The 17,787-nt window shown below is 50.9% G+C and overlaps 9 protein-coding genes across 9 annotated transcripts; 6 read left to right on the top strand and 3 right to left on the bottom strand.

Moving 5' to 3' along the window:
• The first annotated feature begins 307 nt into the window (after positions 1-307).
• On the top strand, positions 308-1,716 carry ASPGLDRAFT_159290 (uncharacterized protein). The gene is made up of 3 exons (XM_022542432.1): positions 308-510; positions 557-613; positions 664-1,716. The coding sequence occupies exons 1-3, from the start codon at positions 360-362 to the stop codon at positions 1,563-1,565; spliced, it is 1,110 nt and encodes a 369-aa protein (XP_022396040.1). The 5' UTR covers positions 308-359; the 3' UTR covers positions 1,566-1,716.
• Positions 1,717-1,911: 195 nt separating this feature from the next.
• Positions 1,912-2,812, top strand: ASPGLDRAFT_40040 (uncharacterized protein; the record flags this gene model as incomplete). Its single annotated transcript, XM_022545163.1, has 2 exons — positions 1,912-2,300; positions 2,380-2,812. The coding sequence occupies 2 exons, from the start codon at positions 1,912-1,914 to the stop codon at positions 2,810-2,812; spliced, it is 822 nt and encodes a 273-aa protein (XP_022396039.1).
• A 130-nt stretch (positions 2,813-2,942) lies between these two features.
• ASPGLDRAFT_40039 (uncharacterized protein) lies at positions 2,943-4,652 on the top strand (the record flags this gene model as incomplete). Its single annotated transcript, XM_022545162.1, has 5 exons — positions 2,943-3,312; positions 3,369-3,707; positions 3,752-3,898; positions 3,945-4,183; positions 4,233-4,652. 5 exons carry the CDS (start codon positions 2,943-2,945, stop codon positions 4,650-4,652), a joined length of 1,515 nt encoding a protein of 504 aa, XP_022396038.1.
• Positions 4,653-4,690: 38 nt separating this feature from the next.
• ASPGLDRAFT_61923 (uncharacterized protein) lies at positions 4,691-5,928 on the bottom strand (the record flags this gene model as incomplete). The annotated part of the gene is made up of 4 exons (XM_022548495.1): positions 4,691-5,103; positions 5,166-5,618; positions 5,681-5,846; positions 5,902-5,928. The coding sequence occupies 4 exons, from the start codon at positions 5,926-5,928 to the stop codon at positions 4,691-4,693; spliced, it is 1,059 nt and encodes a 352-aa protein (XP_022396037.1).
• Positions 5,929-6,414: 486 nt separating this feature from the next.
• Positions 6,415-8,119, bottom strand: ASPGLDRAFT_137072 (uncharacterized protein; the record flags this gene model as incomplete). Its single annotated transcript, XM_022541499.1, has 3 exons — positions 6,415-7,365; positions 7,413-7,733; positions 7,787-8,119. The coding sequence occupies 3 exons, from the start codon at positions 8,117-8,119 to the stop codon at positions 6,415-6,417; spliced, it is 1,605 nt and encodes a 534-aa protein (XP_022396036.1).
• Positions 8,120-8,908: 789 nt separating this feature from the next.
• Positions 8,909-10,735, top strand: ASPGLDRAFT_61921 (uncharacterized protein; the record flags this gene model as incomplete). Its single annotated transcript, XM_022548494.1, has 3 exons — positions 8,909-8,962; positions 9,777-10,140; positions 10,245-10,735. The coding sequence occupies 3 exons, from the start codon at positions 8,909-8,911 to the stop codon at positions 10,733-10,735; spliced, it is 909 nt and encodes a 302-aa protein (XP_022396035.1).
• A 687-nt stretch (positions 10,736-11,422) lies between these two features.
• On the top strand, positions 11,423-13,090 carry ASPGLDRAFT_1057139 (FAD-binding oxidoreductase). The gene is made up of 3 exons (XM_022539494.1): positions 11,423-11,427; positions 11,484-12,836; positions 12,915-13,090. Exons 2-3 carry the CDS (start codon positions 11,571-11,573, stop codon positions 13,029-13,031), a joined length of 1,383 nt encoding a protein of 460 aa, XP_022396034.1. The 5' UTR covers positions 11,423-11,427; positions 11,484-11,570; the 3' UTR covers positions 13,032-13,090.
• A 1,106-nt stretch (positions 13,091-14,196) lies between these two features.
• On the top strand, positions 14,197-15,146 carry ASPGLDRAFT_70200 (sulfurtransferase; the record flags this gene model as incomplete). The annotated part of the gene is made up of 2 exons (XM_022549458.1): positions 14,197-14,366; positions 14,411-15,146. The coding sequence occupies 2 exons, from the start codon at positions 14,197-14,199 to the stop codon at positions 15,144-15,146; spliced, it is 906 nt and encodes a 301-aa protein (XP_022396033.1).
• Positions 15,147-15,168: 22 nt separating this feature from the next.
• Positions 15,169-16,325, bottom strand: ASPGLDRAFT_137126 (alpha/beta hydrolase; the record flags this gene model as incomplete). Its single annotated transcript, XM_022541505.1, has 2 exons — positions 15,169-16,035; positions 16,098-16,325. The coding sequence occupies 2 exons, from the start codon at positions 16,323-16,325 to the stop codon at positions 15,169-15,171; spliced, it is 1,095 nt and encodes a 364-aa protein (XP_022396032.1).
• Between the last annotated feature and the right edge of the window lie 1,462 nt (positions 16,326-17,787).

Genomic DNA, 17,787 nt, shown 5'->3' with positions numbered 1-17,787 from the left:
GCGCCACTACTCTGTCCCGGTTTATGTAGCGGTTCCCCTCCGGAAAAAGAAATTATATAGTGTATGCGTGAACGACGGGGCCAGGTTCAATGATCGTCTTCAAGGGTCAAGGCAAAAGTCTGATATGTATTAATACGGAAAATGATAAAAGAATAATTATCCTGCCTTTTTCTATTATAATATATTGGCGTTATCCCCATCCCCGGGTTTCTGATTCTCCTCTTTCTGACATTTAATCCACCCGCACCGGAGTCTTGCCTGGTTGCAACTCTCCTGCCATTCTCTCGTTTTCCGATTAATGTCCATGCCTATGCATACTTCTACTTCTATTATCATAATTTCTATTTCCTATTATCAGCATGACACAATTCTCCGTTGAGAAACCGACCGACGACATCAACACGATCACATTTGTCACGCAGTACTTATGTATCCCTATTGTCTCCTTCTTCGTGTTGATGCGGTTCGGCATCCGGACATGGTACAAGCAGCCGTTCACCGTTGAAGATGGTAAGCTCACTGCCTAGTGATGTAAAAAAGCATGCTGACTCTCTAGGTGCCTGTTACGCCGCATGGGTATTGTTCATGGCCTATTGTGCCATTGCCATCGTCAGTACGTTTTCCCAACCCCTTCTCTAACCATCCCAATACTAACCCGCGCAGTGGCCCAAAACGGCGCTGGATACCACACCACCGAAATCACCGAGGGGCAAGCCGTTCAATTCCTCAAATGGGGCTACATAGCCACCGTCATCTACTGTCCTATGGCCCTAATCGTCAAAATCGCCCTCCTCGCCATCCTCATCCGCATCTTCGGCCCCTACAAAACAAAAGTCACCCTCATCTACGTCTTCCTTGGCGCCCTCTGCATCTACTACATCATTGCCGAAGTCATCAAGATCCGTATGTGCGATCCCGTCCCGGCATACTGGCTAGGCCAAACCGGCCCGGGAGTGAAATGCTTCGACCAAGCGGCCGCCCTCATCGCAGACTCGGTGATCAGTGTCGTTAGCGATTTAATCATCCTCATCGTCCCGCTGCCCCTGACCTGGTCGCTGCAAATGTCGCGCAACAAGAAGCTGCGTGTCATGGGCATGTTGTCCGCAGGAGGACTAGCCACAGCATTCAGTATCTACCGTCTCGTCCTCGTCGTAAAGGACGGCCAATCCCCCGACCAAACCATCGTCTTCACCTGTGTCGTGCTCTCCGGAAACGCCGAAGGCGGCGTCGGACTCATCTGCGCGTGCTTACCAGCCATGAATATCGTCATCGCCAAGATCCGCAAGTACGGCAGCTCGCAGAACCGCTCGTACGGACACCAGGACTCGAGCATCCCGCTGAGCAAAATGCGCCTCGGCGGGAGCAAGGGCCAGTCCAAGGTGTCGAAGAATGATCCCGAAGGCACCCTGACTGACTACGGGAATGACCAGAGTCATCTTATTTCGTATGCAGGGTCTGCGCAGGGTGGCAGCGGCATTCATAAGACGATTGATGTGTCGCAGACGGTGGAGATGTTGGATGAGCGGGATGAGAGGAATTTGTCGAGTCATAGTCAGAGTCCATAGCGTGTCATTCTTTAGTTTCTGTGTTAATATATCCTTTTCCGATACATTCCACATTTCGTACATTGTGGACTACACGAGCTTTGATGGTGGAGGCAGTGGAGATAATATATCATTTATCCAAGCGTAGTTAGGTCAATGCTGTGTGTCATCCAAAGGCAGTGATTTGTAACTATGCAATTGTAACTATACTCGATTGTATATTGACGCAGTTGTATAGTTGTAATTGTAGTTGTATGTAGACTTGCCGAGGTTCGGCAATTCCATCCCCGCATACATCATAACAGATAAAAGCGACAGCAACCATCACAATTCACACATCAACAGAGCATACGAGCAAGACACTACAATGGTACCACCATCGAGCAACCACTTCATCCTCTCCTTCCCCAAACCCCACATCCTCCTCGTCACCATCAACCGCCCCAAACAACGCAACTCCATCCCCTCCGACGCCCACTGGGACGCCCACACCATCTTCTCCTGGTTCGACAACGAGCCCTCCCTCCTCGTCGCCATCATCACCGGCGCCGGCGACAAAGCCTTCTGCGCAGGCCAAGACCTCACCGAACAGAGCCAAAATGCGACCGCAGCGACCGAAAAGGGAGGAGCACAAACACAACTGCATCACCCGCCTACAGGCTTCCTCGGGCTGAGCCAAAGAAAGGGGAAGAAGCCGGTCCTCGCAGCTGTGAATGGATTTGCATTGGGTGGCGGGTTTGAAACATGCTTAAACTGGTATTTTCTTTTTTTTTTTTTTTTTATATAAAACACTCGTTCTTGTTTCTTTGTTTAAAACTACCGCTAACCATAACAGTGATATGATAGTAGCATCCCCTACGGCAACCTTCGGCCTCCCTGAAATCACCGTGGGCCTATACGCCGCAGCTGGCGGCCTCGCCCGTCTCGCGCACATCACCGGCCTTCCGCTCGCTTCGGAACTAGCACTAACCGCCCGCCGACTATCAGCCCAAGAAGCCCTTGATTATAGACTGATCAACCGGATCTCGGCAAACCCCGTGGAGGAATGCGTGAAGCTAGCGGAGGCGATGGGGAAGTTCTCGCCGGACGCGATTATCGTAACTCGGCAGGGACTCAGGGAGGCTTGGGAGACGGGGAGTGTGGAGGAGGCGACTAGGCGGACGAAGCAGGAGTATGGGGAGAAGTTGTTTAGGGGGGAGAATTTTAGGATTGGGGTGCAGGCTTTTGCGAAGAAGGAAGTGCCGAGGTGGGTGGCTTCGAAGTTGTGATTGTACATACTGTAGTTTGTACAGCTTGTCTCGGGCCGAGGCACTTCTCCGCATCATACACATATCCAGCATAGTTTAATGTCAATATCCATATTCCCCGGACTTCATACAACCTCACGGATACACGAAAATGCCAACCCCTATTATAATCGGCGTAGCAAATATCAAAAACCGCACCGCCAATGCCAAAGAGCCGGCCCAGTTGATGCTCGAGGCCATCCGCGATGCCATCCGCGATGCCATCCACGACGCGGGCCCTTCGGCAAAAGTCCTAACATCCAGCATTGACAGCCTCTCTGCCGTCCGCACCTGGACCTGGCCATACGATGATCTGCCCACCCTGCTCGCTAAGCGACTCGGGGTCCAGCCAAAGCACACGCATTATCCGGATTATCACGGGGGTAATCAACCCGCCAAATTACTCGACGAGGCCGCGCTCCGGATTGTAACTGGAAGGAGTAGGGTTGCTGTTATCACCGGCGGGGAGGCACTGGAGTCGCGTGAGTATCAATCTCGTCAATTGAGACCGGACAAAGCTGACCCCCCCCCCCGCCAGTGAGCACATGCATGAAAAATAAGTCGCCCCCGAAATGGACACCCCCCTCGCAGGCCGTGGACAGCATCTTCTCCCCGACAACAGCACGCGTGACTGAAGATAACATCGGTACTCGCCATTCCGTCGGCGCCCCGATTCACGTCTATCCGTTGTATGAGAATGGATTCCGGGCGTACCGGGGGCAGTCGATCGCGGATAACCATGTTGAATCGACCAAGCTGTACGCGCGGTTTAGCGAGGTGTCTGCTGAGCATCCGTATTCGTGGAATTATGGGAGGAAGGATAGTGAGGAGGTTATTGGGACTGTTTCCCCGAGAAATCGGATGATTTGTTTTCCTTGTACGCTTCTTTCCCTGGTATGAGGAGGTATGCTGACGATATAGATCCGCTGTTGATGAACGCGTTTAATACTGTCAATCTGTCTGCTGCGTGTGTCCTCACTTCGGTCGAGTATGCCCGCGAACTGGGAATTCCGGAGAACAAATGGATATATCCTCGCGCCGGTGCTGGATACCGCGATGCTGATCACTGTACGAACCCTCCTCGTCTCTGGAGACAGACATGCTAACGATACAGTCTGGAACCGTCCAAACTTCCACACCAGCCCGGCGATCTCCAAGTCCTTGGACCACAGTCTTGCTTCGTCGGGGTTGACGGCAGCCGACATCGACATATTCGACTTGTACTCGTGCTTCCCTATCGTCCCGAAACTGGCCTGCCATCATCTCGGACTGCCAGTCGATTCGCGCAAACCTATTACCGTCCTTGGTGGATTGACTTCGTTCGGTGGTGCTGGGAATAACTATTCCATGCATGTAAGCATTATTCAGATATAATGGATTATGTACAATCCTAACGATGCAGGCTATCACCGAAATAACCCGCCAACTGCGCTCTGGAAAAGGCCGGCATGGTCTGGTCCTAGCTAACGGGGGTGTCCTCTCCTACCAACACGCCGTGTGTCTGTCGACTCTCCCTGGAGACGGCGCTTATCCAAACGGTACTCGTGCCGTTGACGCCGACGCAACTCCAGCAGTAGACGAAACGGCCAGCGGATCCGCCATGATCGAGACGTACACGGTCGATTTCCACCGCGACAACACGCCGGCACGGGCGTATATCATCGGTCGACTGGAGGATGGACACCGCTTCGTAGCAAACCACGGCGACGGACAAACATTGGCGCAAATGGCATCATGGACAGAAGAACCAATCGGCAGGACAGGATTGGTGAAGACAGAGAACGGACGGAACTTATTCTTTTTGCAGCGGGCCGCACTATAGCCAACACCCAACAACATCCGTAAATAAAATTAAGATTATTACCTCCCAACCTCATACTCCGTCGTAACCGCAATCCCCATCCTCGGCGTAGTCCTCCTCCCATTGTTATTCCCATTCTTCACCAACTCATCCTCACTCTCATCCTCCAGACTCTGCACCCCCCCGCTCCGCTGCCACTGCCACTCCCACTGACTCGTCGGCCTCTCCGCAGAAATACTCGTCGCCCCTTTATGCGTCGACTGTGACTGTGACTGACCGAAGGACAATTCGAAGGTGCGAGTTCGGCTGCGACTGCCGGTGCCGGTGCCTGTGTTGGAGCGGGATCGCGAGCCGAAGAATAATGTGCGCAGGACGGGGAGGCAGGAGGCGATTGTGGCGATGGCGGTTTCGATCATGGAGACGGTGCAGGTGATTAGTTGTTCGTTTTTGGACGAGTAGATTGCGCGGATTACTGCGTCACGTTAGTACAACTTCGATTTGATGTAGTTAGGGGGGTCTTAGGGGAGTGCGTACTGCTCGAAATAACGACCAGAAAACCAAGCAGGAAAATACTGAGCACACCCAGCTTCTGCTTAAACGGCATCTTAATCCTAACAACCTGCGAAATCGGCAAACAGATGATAAACACATCACTAAAGATGTTCAGCAGCACCATCAACCAAAAAGCCACTTTATCCTGATACGCTGGACAAGTCCTCTCCGGGTGATCCAGATCCCACAACCGATCCGGCGGGTAGCACTTGAAAATGATATGGAAGAAGATTGTCGCCCATGTCGCGGCCAAGAGGCCGAGGGTGATGTTGTAGATGGTCTGATAGCGCGTGCGGTCGGCGAGACGTTTGTAGAAGATGACCATTGCGGCTTTGATGAGCCAGAGGGAGGTTATGTAGAGGATGGAGCCGGGAATGATCATTTGCATCATGTTGATTGTTTCTTGTTTGGTTGCAGATTGCATTTCGGACATTCCTTCACCTCATCGTTAGTATCGTCCGCGAGGTCTGGATACAGGGGCAGGGACAGGGAAGTACCATTGTCAAACATGTAATGCTGAATCCCCAACGTCGCAATAAGCCCTCCCACCGACAGCGCAATGAGAAAATCATCCACGTAGAACTTATGGAACTGCGTCCATCGCACGACCAGCCGCGCGAGCATGAACACAAACGCCACGATGGTGCAGATGTACCATCCGACCTGTTTCCATCAGTCTCCCATTGAATCTAGAATGAAAAATGTATAGTAGACATACCACATGTCCCACGTCAGGACGCGACATAGCGATCTACAGATGTACTGGACGAACGTTGTGATCTGCCGGGAGGATTATCACACGGGGCAGATGGCGCATCTTACGGGATGATGGTACTATTTTATGATTGTGTGGCGAGAGGCAAGAGAGAGAGAGGAGACTGTGAAATGTATCCATGGTTCGGAGCTATTCAGTACTCAATATTAAAACCCTCAGGGACCATTATTGAGCTGAGCACTAGGGCCGACATTGCATGGCATGTTACAGAAAGAAAGCTTTCATTAGATCTCGGCGGCCACAGTTGCATGACAAAACAGAGACTGTCTCGGACATGAAAGTTTGTAGTACCAACTGTGTGGTTGACGCTCGTTCATACGCTGTTACTATTGAACTTAATCGGGGAAAATTCGGACAGTAGACCCACTACTAACGCATAACGGTCATTTCCACGCTGAAGTATACGGAATTCCCTTTTCAATCACTATTCTATCAAATGTGCTATGCTATGTACAACTACTCCGGACTCTGCACCACCGGATACCCAGGAATATACTTCTTATACACACTCTGGCACCTTCCATTAAACTCCCCCGTCTCACCCATCTCAATCTCCAACTCCTTCCCAGGAACCCCAATCTTAGCCAACGGTCCATTCTTAGCTGAGGCACGGTCCCACCCGGGCCCAGCGCTGGGATTCTTGACCCACGCCACGAGCCAATCATTCATGTTACCCGCGAGGGCCTGTTCGGCGTCGCTCACGCCGGAGATTTTAGAGAAACATTCGTTTCCGCCGTGAAAGAAGGGTATTTCGCTGCCGTGGGAGGCGGCGAGGCCGGTTCCTAGAATGTTGTCGTATTGGCCGAACCAGCGGTATACCCAGACTGGTTGGGAGGAGGCGCGCAGGTCGATCATGTAGTCTGTTGGGCAGAAGAAGCGCGCGTCGCCGTAGGATGCGCCGCTCATCTCGGAGATAGAGGAGTAGTCTGCTTCGTTGTAGGCGTTCAGGAGTACATCGTCAGGGACGTAGGCGATGTCCGCGTCGAAGGTGTTGATCCAGTAGCTGAAGTTGGTGTTCTCGAAAGAATACACGTTGGCGAAGAGTGCACCTTCTCTGTCAGAGTTGCCGACGAGCAGCGGCACTGATGTTGGGAATTTGCCCTGCGCGTAGCGGCCTTCATAGTCGGAGTAGCGGGTGATGTTGTCCACGACCGGGGAGAACCAGGTGTTTGTGGTGGAGTTGAAGTTGCTGGTCTGCAGAGCGTAGGTGTCGACCTTGCGCAGACAGTCGAGAGTCGGGTTGCTGGCGTCGCAGTCTAGCGTAACACCGCTGGCTTGGACATCCTCTGCGACCTGGGACAGAGCTTCGCCATAGGGAGCGTATGCCGGTCCGGATTTGGCATTCGCCGACAATTCCATGGCACCCGCGATGGTAGTGTCGGGGTGATTCCAGAGATAATGGTCGACCTGACACGTTAATCATCTTCCCAACAACTGACAGTAAAAAGACTTACATGGACACCACCCGAAGAATGACCAGCAATCACAATCCGACTCTTATCACCACCGAAAGCGTGGATATTATCCATAACCCAATCCAGAGCGAGTTCAACATCCAGAATACCGAAATTCTGCGACTCCGACGAGCCCTCCAACTCTGGCGAAGCTGGCGAAGCGAAAATCGACTCGCGGTAGTTAATGTTCACATAGATAACGTCCTTTCGCGCAAAGTTGTATCCCTGCCATTGCGCATTGCTGTTTCCGCCGGTGACCATCGCTCCGCCGTAAATGTAGACGAAAACGGGCAGGTCGGTGCCGCTGGTTGGTGTCCATACCTGTCCGTCTATTTAGCATGTATGTTCGGATTCTCATAGAGAAAAGCACATACATTAAGATTTAGACAATCCTCGCTCTGCGCAACAATGGCATCCCCCGACATAGCCTGCGCACAACTCGGCCCATACCGCGTCGCGTCAATCTCCCTCGTCAGCGACGCCGACACCCCCTGCGGCGCCTTCCACCGATTCTCCCCTCCAGTCGTCTCAGCAAACGGAATCCCCAAGAAGACATACGTGCTGTTATCCTCAAAGCCACGCACGAGACCCTGATCCAGACGAACCGTCGGATACCCCTGACATCTCCCGATATGCCCAGTCCACAACGCCGTAGTAGTCACAGCGATGCAAAAGGCGCGGTCGACAATGTCCCAAATCAAACCCATCTTTTTCGATGCTGATCAGCGCAGGGTGAGGAGAATGGTGACGAGAGAATGATGCCGATCGGATGCAACCAAACGGGTTTAAGAGGCGATCGGACAGTTGCCGAAAAGGGCTACGGTGTCCACCGACCATGTGGTGGTGAGGGATCCATGGGTCGGGTATTTCACGGTTGGAGAATTGTTGATTAAGTTGAGTGGACTGACAGGGGCTGGAAAAGCTAGAAAGTGTCTGGAAAGGTCCTTGTGCTCGTGGAGGAGTCTGAATAGGGTCAAGCCGTATGGCATACTGCGTATAGGATCGATTATCTCCGACCCTAAAAAAGTGAAGTAGTGGTTCGTAGATTGATCATTGATTGATTGATATGAATTGATGTCTATGTCTCAGATTAACCAAAACATTCGCAGAATTTTATAGATCATACCATAGAACAGCAACACGAATCTCCATCTACTGATAGCCGATCCGGCATATTCCGGCAATGACAGAAACTGTAACCTTTCCGTAAATGGCGAAACACCCGCCAATGTATCCATGGCAAGCTCCCGGTGAAATCACCTAGTATACCCCCGATCATCTACCGATGAGGATGCCCCGGGTCGAACCAGCATCTGCGAAGCCCAGTAGAATACCACTGCTCTGATCCGTCGACGGTGCCATGTTCCTAGATCCAGATTTTCGGGGCAGTGTCTATCGGCGTGGTTGATGCGGTTCCTTGGACGACGTTGGGTGTCATCTATCCTTCGGCACCACTCTATTCACTAGTGCGGATTGTAACATGAGCTGCATTCCTAATGCACGCAACCTTCCTAAACATCGATGTCGACCGCAAGCCCTCCTGCGGTAACGTATGCGATTCCAATATACCTGCTCAACACACACATACACACACACACACACACACACACACACACACACACACACACACACACACACAATCTCCTACCAAATAGTACGATCTGACCTGGGCATAGATCTCCTTCTGGCCATAGCGCGGAATTAGATCGTTGAATCTAGAGAGAAGAGTCAGGTATCAGTACACTTTGTCATCTTCGTCGACTGTCACGACGAAAGAGGACCGTAGGATAGATGTCGGGAAATCAGGCACGGAGCATAGATGACTGGGTATTTCACTGCTAATTAGCCCATGTCGCATCCCGTGGACGCTATGTGAGTTGATGGTCATATATTGAGGACTATCAATGATACCCAAAAGCTTGACACGCTTCCAAAAGCCTCCCTGATCGTAGCCACATCCGGTGCTGTATGATAGGTTCTGGTTCTCTTTCGATTCTCTCATCAATTGATCCAAAATGCCAGCTCCGTTAGGCCCTATAAAAGCACAGTACCACCGTAGTGCTATGCCGTTCGCATTGCTGGCCTTGAAGATCCTCTATATAATATGTCGCTAGGAGATGGCGTTGGCTAGGATGGGAACGGTGGATAGTGGCTAATGAGGCTTTTCAAGACAATGAAAACAATGCAACTCCGGACAATGATGCTCATTAACCAGGGGTCAACACTCGCTTTATTTCTTTTTTACCCTTTTTCTTTCTATGACTCTGCTACTTCACGACTACCAATACTCCTTCGATCACAAGAAGTCATGAGAACAACAAAAATGAAAACCGAAGATTTAGATAATGAACTGAGCGATATCAGCAGTACCAGGGGCAGCCCAAAAACAAAGCATCCCCAGCGACCGCGGACACAGCGAGATCCCGAAATGACCTGGAAGTGATATTCAACACTGTGGCCAATCGTTGGGGTCTGGAGCGGACCAGCCTCATTCTCACGCCTGAAAAGGACATCAAGTTCGCGAGGGCCGTGAAAAGAATGGCCAAATTAGGAATCCCTTTCGAACAGGTTATCGCTCGTTCTAACCAATCGATCCTGCGACGGCTAACGTGGGGACGTGGGAAGCGTGGACCGCCTAATTTCTCGGACATAGATCTCAATAAGATCCTCCTCAATGCTCCTGACGCCGTGGACGTTGCTGCAGAGGAAGCTTCGCGCCAATGGAATGGTTTTTGATGGCCTCGGCTTTTTGTATCAATTGTACTCTGGAGAGATTCCACCTCTCCCCGCAACCCCTCGCGATAAAGATGCTGCGCTTGTTACTGGACATAGATCCGTGCTGCCATTTACTACCCCGAAAAATCTTCCAGGCGTCAACTGCGACTCCTAAAGCCCCTTTGGCGGACGCACAGCAGCGACTGGAAGTGAACGAGGCAACCTCCGGCGCAGCCCCAATCCGGAGGTTGAAAGCGATACAGCCGCTCATATCCCTCGTTGAAGACAGAGCTATTGCTGATGTGGGAATTGCTCAATCCGCCGTCCCACCCAAAGCCCAAGGAGCTACAACCTCTCTCACCTCTCGCACTGGCATCGCCAAGGACGAATCGTACTCGAAAGAAGTTTGCGAGGAAGGGTTTTGGAAGGATTTGGAATTTGAAGTCAGCGTGATTCTAGGATCCGAAGAAGCTGGGAAGCTCTTCATCAAACATCTCCAGGAACGTCTCCTTGATGCTTCAGACGACATGACGGCGGAAGCCATTGCACGAGCCGATTCAATGTCTGGCGGCGCTGGCGGCCCATCCGATGTTCTTGCTGGTAGCTAACTCTCGCTGTCAGTCTTAACAAGGAGAAAAGACGATGGCCGTCCGCGATCCAATGCTACAATAATTGTTAATAATCACCTGTTCCTCAGGGGCAACTATCAAAGAGGAAACGCAGTAAAGCTTGCTATTCAATAATCAGGATATTATCCGGCTGATCCAACCAGCACGGGCGAGCTTCAATAAATGATTGTAGAATTAAGATACCTAGGCGGAAATCTGATCATATCCACTCTTCGTAAAAGTTGCCCTGAACTAAACCACCCCGACGATACTGTTGGAGAGCCTCAGGCTTCAATATGCCCCGCTCCTGATTGGCCCGCACTAGCGAGCCCACATACAACTGCTGGATAGAGGAGATCCACCCTCATCCATCTACACAGACACAGAATACAATAGTATCGTCGATTCCGTTCCTTGCCATAGCCTGATCCACAGATGCTAGCGCCGGTTTTTTCTTTGTCTCGTCCAGGGGACCCAATTAGACTATTAAAGTCTCTAATGAACGCTCTGTCCTCGAGGATCAATTATTTGATCCTTCTTTGGGCGAAAACACTGGCCAAGCCAAGGCTGAGCCGCCGCCGCCTAAGACGGTGAACAGTGCGTGGGGACATGCGCAATGCAAGATGAGATGGATCGTGCCTGAATAGACCTGTAAATACTTGATGTCTGTTGGGCTTCTTATTGTGCATCTGGTAATGGTACTTTGGGCTGCAGGATTGGGCTGAATTGATCTGACGTGTCCCACAAGGGAGAACAAAGAAACAAAGAAAGAACCACTGTCATTAGGGAAAACAGTCAGTGAGCTTACCACAACACAATCTATACAAACATCAGAATGGAGGAACACGCAGAAAAAGTGATCGAGATTTCCTCCAAGGCGAGATATCTTTACGATCGTTGTCTGGGATTTCAGATCTATAATGGCTCAACACAGTGTACCAGGGAATCCTCGAAAACACAGACCAACACCATCGACATCCGCTCTCTAAACAGTGTGCTACATGTCGATGCCAACAAGAAAATGGTCCTCGTCGAGCCCAGTGTACCAATGGAAAATCTTGTCGCGGCTACTTTGGCCCATGGGCTGATTCCACCGGTAGTGATGGGATACCGAAATATCACGGCCGGGGGTGCATTTGCGGGCACATCTGGGGGGAGCAGTTCCTTTCGACACGGATGTTTCGATCGAACGGTAACCCGCATTGAGGTTGTTCTGGCGAACGGGCAAGTCATGAGGGCGTCGACGACAGAGAATACGGAATTGTTTTACGGAGCCGCGGCATCATTTGGAACGCTGGGTGTCGTGACATTGCTGGAGATACAATTGTTCCCGGCGAAGCCATGTGTCCGGTTGGAATATCGGCCTGTATCGTCAGTGTCGCAGGGTGTATCTGAGATTCAGAGGTATACCACCAACACCGATTGCCATTATCTCGACGGAATCATGTATAGTCGGGACAAAGGTGTTCTTTCCGCAGGTTATTTGAGCGACAAGCCCTCCGAGTCCACACCGGTGCAACATTTCACGCGGTCCACAGATCCGGGGTTCTGCATGCACATGGAGGAGATCCTGGCCAGAGGCACCCCTGCAGAGGATTACATCCCGTTAGTCGATTATCTCTTCCGGCACGACAGAGCAGGCTCCTGTATTGGCAAGCATGCAAGCGGCCTATTCAGACAGTACACTATCCAAGACATTGCGGTACCGTACGATGGTGCGTCTGAATTTATCGACTATCTGGATGATTCCTTCGGACAGTATCCGATCTGTTTCTGTCCAGTTCGACAAATCACACCCCGTCCTGATGGTTCCAAGGTTCACGGGCTCATGGCCCAGCATTATTCATCCGAGTCAATTCCGAAAGAATCAGAAGTGCTACTCAGCATCGGTATCCATAGCCCAGGACCGAGACCCGAGGAGGAATTCATCGAATTCAACCATTCAATAGGACGAAAAGTGCACGCGCTCGGCGGCCAGAAATGGCCGTACGCGCGCACATACCACACCGAGGCAGAATTCTGGTCAATTTATGACCGGCAATACTTCGATCGCTTACGTCGGAGGTACCATGCTATCTATATGCCCACGCTCTATGAAAAGGTACGTGCCCGGGTGGTGGAGGAGCATGGCTGCATGGAACTGTGGCCGTTGAGCGGGCTGATTCATTTGGTTGTGCAGACGGAGTGTCTGCTTGGTCGGAAGAAGAAATTGAATGTGTTTTCGGGGGATATATCGGCGTGGTTCGTTTTCTTGGTTGCTGGGTTGTACTACGTTGTGACGGGTGGTGGACTTTGAGGGGTGAATGGAGTGAACGTTTTGGTTTATGTAGGTTTGAATTCTCTATAGTAATATATTAAGCCCTAATATACATCGGATTTATTGAAACAGTTATTGTAGTACAGAAGCTCGCGGTCATTCACTTACGCGCTGGCCATCTCGCATCTCAGTCTTCAGATTACCTACTAACCACAACCAGTAATACAACCAACTGTTACGTCTGCAACACGTGCCGTGTCTGTTCGTTGGCCGTTTTATAGTAAGACACTTCGCTGAACCCCATAATTGACCCAGTCTAACAGCGTCTATAGTATATGAGGAACTTTGCTCATATCCTATTAGGGTAATGGGCATAGCCCTATTACACTGGTTGACTGCCGGGAATACTGCTGACTTACGATATGGCATGATGCGGATCTACTTCAGAAGCAAGCACCAAGGATGGATGAGCTGTACGGTTGTGATAGGGCCAGAAACTATCCAAGGAACAGTGGGGAGAAGGATGGGGGAGGCCTGCAGCAATCCCTCTTCGATTTTCTAATCGCAGAAACTTCCCCCATAATGGAGGTCATCGAAGAAACTTGATGGTTCGTTCGCTTGCTTGCGTATCTTCTGTGAAGGATACGAGTGTTAATAATATTCAGCCAAATGACTAGCTAATACCATTCAAATGTAGAGATATAGAGCGGTACGGCCCCAGATTTGGGGAACTTGCCATCCATGGCCCTGTCTCGTGTTTCAGCCGATAGGGAACGAGCTCCTCAATTACCACATATTGCACCGACATTAGTAAAAATGAAAACCTCCACTCCCACGCCTCCGAAGTCACACACCACGACGTATTGGTCTTCTCTGGTTGCTATATTCTATACCCAATTTGAATTGAATTGGCGTTATAAAATGGTGGTTGTATGTGCTAGAGACATTTTGTTTGTGAACTTGCATCTGTTATCAAATGACTATTGATTTTTGTTAATCTATTCCCGTCAAAATGTCCTACATTCATAGACCATAAGTATATGCGCAATGCACATTAGCCGGCATAGTGTCCCGATTCGATAATTCATGCCTGAGGCATTAAACTCGCACTAGTCCACATCTGGCCTAGCTTGTTTCGGTGACATGGGCCCAAAGTCCGGGGAATTTCCCTCTTCGTTTCGACCACACCAGAATAAACAATAAAATGGCCGACCCTCTGCTAGGATTTGGAGAGTTTACGTCCTTTCTCTCGCCAACTCAATTCGTCACAGCCCTGCAAAAAGCACCTCCATCCCCGCGCATCATTCCAGTGGCCGCGGGGCGCGCTGCTCAGCATGGCGAGTCGTTAAGGACACAGCATATCCCGGGATCTGTGTAGGTCTTCCACAAGCCGAGTCGGATATAGCTAACAATGACAGTCTCTTCGATATGGACATCATCCGCGACACTTCCTCCCCCTACCCCCAAATGCTCCCCAGTGCATCGCATTTCGCCGACTCCGTCAGCCAACTCGGAATCACCCCCGATGACGTCGTGGTTGTTTACGATCCGTTCGAAGTGGGCTTCTACAGCGCCCCGCGCGTCGCGTGGATGTTTCGATTATTCGGTCACTCCCGGGTATACGTTTTGAATAACTTTCGGTTATACGTGGGCGAGGGGCACCCGGTGGCACAGGGGGAGATACTCATGCCGGAGCGGAGGGAATATCCCGTACACGACATGGATGAGAGTAAAGTCATCGCGTTTGAGCAATTGAGGGATATGATACAGCAAGGGAGAGATGCAGATGTCCAGATCCTCGATGCACGTGTTCCTGGTCGGTTCACTGGTGTCGACCCAGAAGCAAATGCTGCGTTGAGTTCCGGACATATGCCCAAGTCGATCAATGTCCCGCTTGCATCGATGCTAGATACTGAGGCGCAGACTATGCTGCCTGCCATTCAGCTGAAGGGACTATTCGCGGCTGCTGGAGTTGACTCCGTCAAGCCCAAGATCTTGACCTGTAACTCCGGAGTAACGGCCGCGGCTCTCGACATGGCCCTATCGGAATCCAAATTCGACGAAGCACCGCGGAGGATCTACGATGGGAGTTGGTCAGAATGGGCTCTACGCGCTGGGCCAGGCGATGGGTTAATTGAGAAATCAGTTTCGTAATATATATACATCTGGTCCATATTCAATCCTCTAACCATCCTGCAATTGCCCGAGCCACCTGATCGCTATTCTTCTCCATGAACACCATGTGACCGTTCCCGTGAATCCCCAATTGCGCCAACGCCCAATGTTCCGTTTTGACACCCGCCTGTCGCAGAAACAGCACGGTGCACCAGTCATACTGTGCATGGTACGATGCCTCCGTTGTGATCAAAAGTACCGGGAACTTGCTGATATTAGCCAACTGTCGCGGCTGCGGATCCTTAGCCTGGGTAAGACAATCGAATCGATCCGTCGAGCTCGCCTGAACCGTCTGATACACAAAATCACTCTTGGGATCCGTGACAGCCGGCTCGTACGTAACTGGAATATCAGCCAAAGCATACGCTCTAGCCGGCGTATTCCCAAAAGCCACATCGTGAAAAGGTGGCCCAGACGGCTCAATAGCCACAAGCGAGTGAATCAAATCCGGCCTTGCGTCCGCGATAATCCAGGACATCGTTCCGCCCTGCGAATGACCAACGAGGATAACCTCCCTTCCAATACGATCCAGCAGCTGCGCACCTGCATTTTGAACAGTAGATTGCTGCGCAGTCGATACATTCACGTACGGGACATTAGAGGCGTAGAACGCATCAAATACGGGATCGCCTATTACACCGGAGCCAGGCCATTGGGTATGCAAGTGTGCCTGGGGCCAGGTATTGTATCGCTCCGGTGCCGTAAAGTACTCCTGTATATGCTCCGCGGTGAATACCGACTGGGTACCACTTTCCGGTGTCCACGGACTACGGCCGCGGGATGTCTGGTCCAGGATGTAGCATTCGTAGCCTTGGGATAGGAAATAGGATGCCCAGCCGTCGCCGCCATCCGGCTTATTCAACCAGTTCTATTGCCGTCAGTTAGTTTTCCTGATATCCCCCCCCCCTTTCACGGAGTCAATATACATACCGTCCCCGTCTGCCCCTTCCCATGAACAAACACAATCGGGTACTCCCTCGACACACCACCCGCCGGAACAAGCCTCTCAACATACATCTGGTTCGTGAAGATATTCTCGCCATCAGTGTTGATGCTGTAATTCCCGCCGACGTAAAAGTACGAGCGCTCATGGCTTGTACTGGCTGATATCAGGCCTAGGAAGGATGATACTAGGAGGGTGAGGAGAGTTGATATCATGTTGGGTAACATGAAGTTGTGTAGGTCGGTTGAAGATGATATGAATTAGAATCTTGGCTAACGGGGATTTATAGCAGCTCGAGGCCAATGTTTTGTTTGCTTATTCTGGCTACCCGGACAACAGTTATTATGCAATACAGCTGCAGCTGCATGCATCTCGTATGCCGCTCATCCTGGACTACTTCCCGTTCTGTCGAGGACTGGATGCGAGGAAGACAGCTCCTCTAAACAGTGAATGTAGTACAACACATGCATTCACCTGAAGGGATATCGTTTCAATGCTTACGGCAAGTCACAGCTCCCAAGATTGCCGGGTGTAGGAGTATTCTTCATTCAACGTCGGTCTTTATCTCTTCGTCCCACCCTCATGTCCTATGACCAAAGCTTCCTGCAATAATACTCTATGCTATAAGCCATCATGATATCTCCGTATTGGAGAGCAAGTCCTGCCTCCGTTCGCGGCTATCATCATTCAGCATAACGAGAAAGGTCTGAACCCCCTATACACCGAGACCTTATCCATCAAAATGAATCAAGGTTTCGGACAACGGTCCTCTCAAAGGCATCCAGTATTCCACTGATCAGGATGATAGACGTCCAGTATTCAGATGGCAACAGGTATACCCAACAGAGCACCCATTGGGCATTCTGACATAAAGGAGCTAGCTCCCCGCCATCGAGAGCCATCCACGAAACCTATGAGATAACCGCACAGCCAGGCACTAGCCATGACACTCGCCGATAGAGATGCCGTGATAGTGGCTGTGCGAACTGATATTGTTTCGCGTACTATTATGGCATGATGGAATCATTGTCAGTCCAGTTTGTCATCGATGCTCGCTAAACTAAACCTGCCAGTCGACCTGAGAGTCACAAATGTTATCCAGAAATTTGACGGCGGTGGCTTTTCTGTCATGTTATTCAGGTAGAACTGATGAGCTCGTTTCAAGCACCGCTATTACATCTGGTCGTTGCGTGGGTTTCGTTGCCTTGCTCATGGCGATTTACTTATTCTCAGAGACAACAATAGCAACGCAAAGTTCCCGATACCGAAGCTGATCGAATGTCATCGATCGGTAATTACTCTTGTTCGTGCCACGGTCTCTGCGAGTGCCGGCCTATCCGGCCTCAGGGCAAGAATTGTGGTCGTCAAACCAACTGCCAACCAACGAAGGGGTTTTCTATGGTGCTCTGCACGGCGTCGTGCTTCTTGCGGCCCACGCCCGATTAAGCCTCCTCATCAAGGTGATGATACATGTCAATTAGCCACAGCTATGGGGCCAGAGAGTTGATGATGAGATTCAAACCCATGTTACTGAAAGGCGCTCGGGCAAACTGCGGCACGCTGGCCACGTTAAACGTTCTCGAGGCAGTATACCAAGATGGAGTTTACAGAGCCATTTTGGACGCGTATTATACGACTTCGGCAAAGTCCAACCGTCAGCTGGGTTTCATGCATCAA

This window comes from Aspergillus glaucus (genome assembly GCF_001890805.1).
Source record: "Aspergillus glaucus CBS 516.65 unplaced genomic scaffold ASPGLscaffold_32, whole genome shotgun sequence".
Lineage (NCBI taxonomy): Eukaryota > Fungi > Ascomycota > Eurotiomycetes > Eurotiales > Aspergillaceae > Aspergillus > Aspergillus glaucus.
This window is presented reverse-complemented; position numbering and strand designations above follow the sequence as displayed.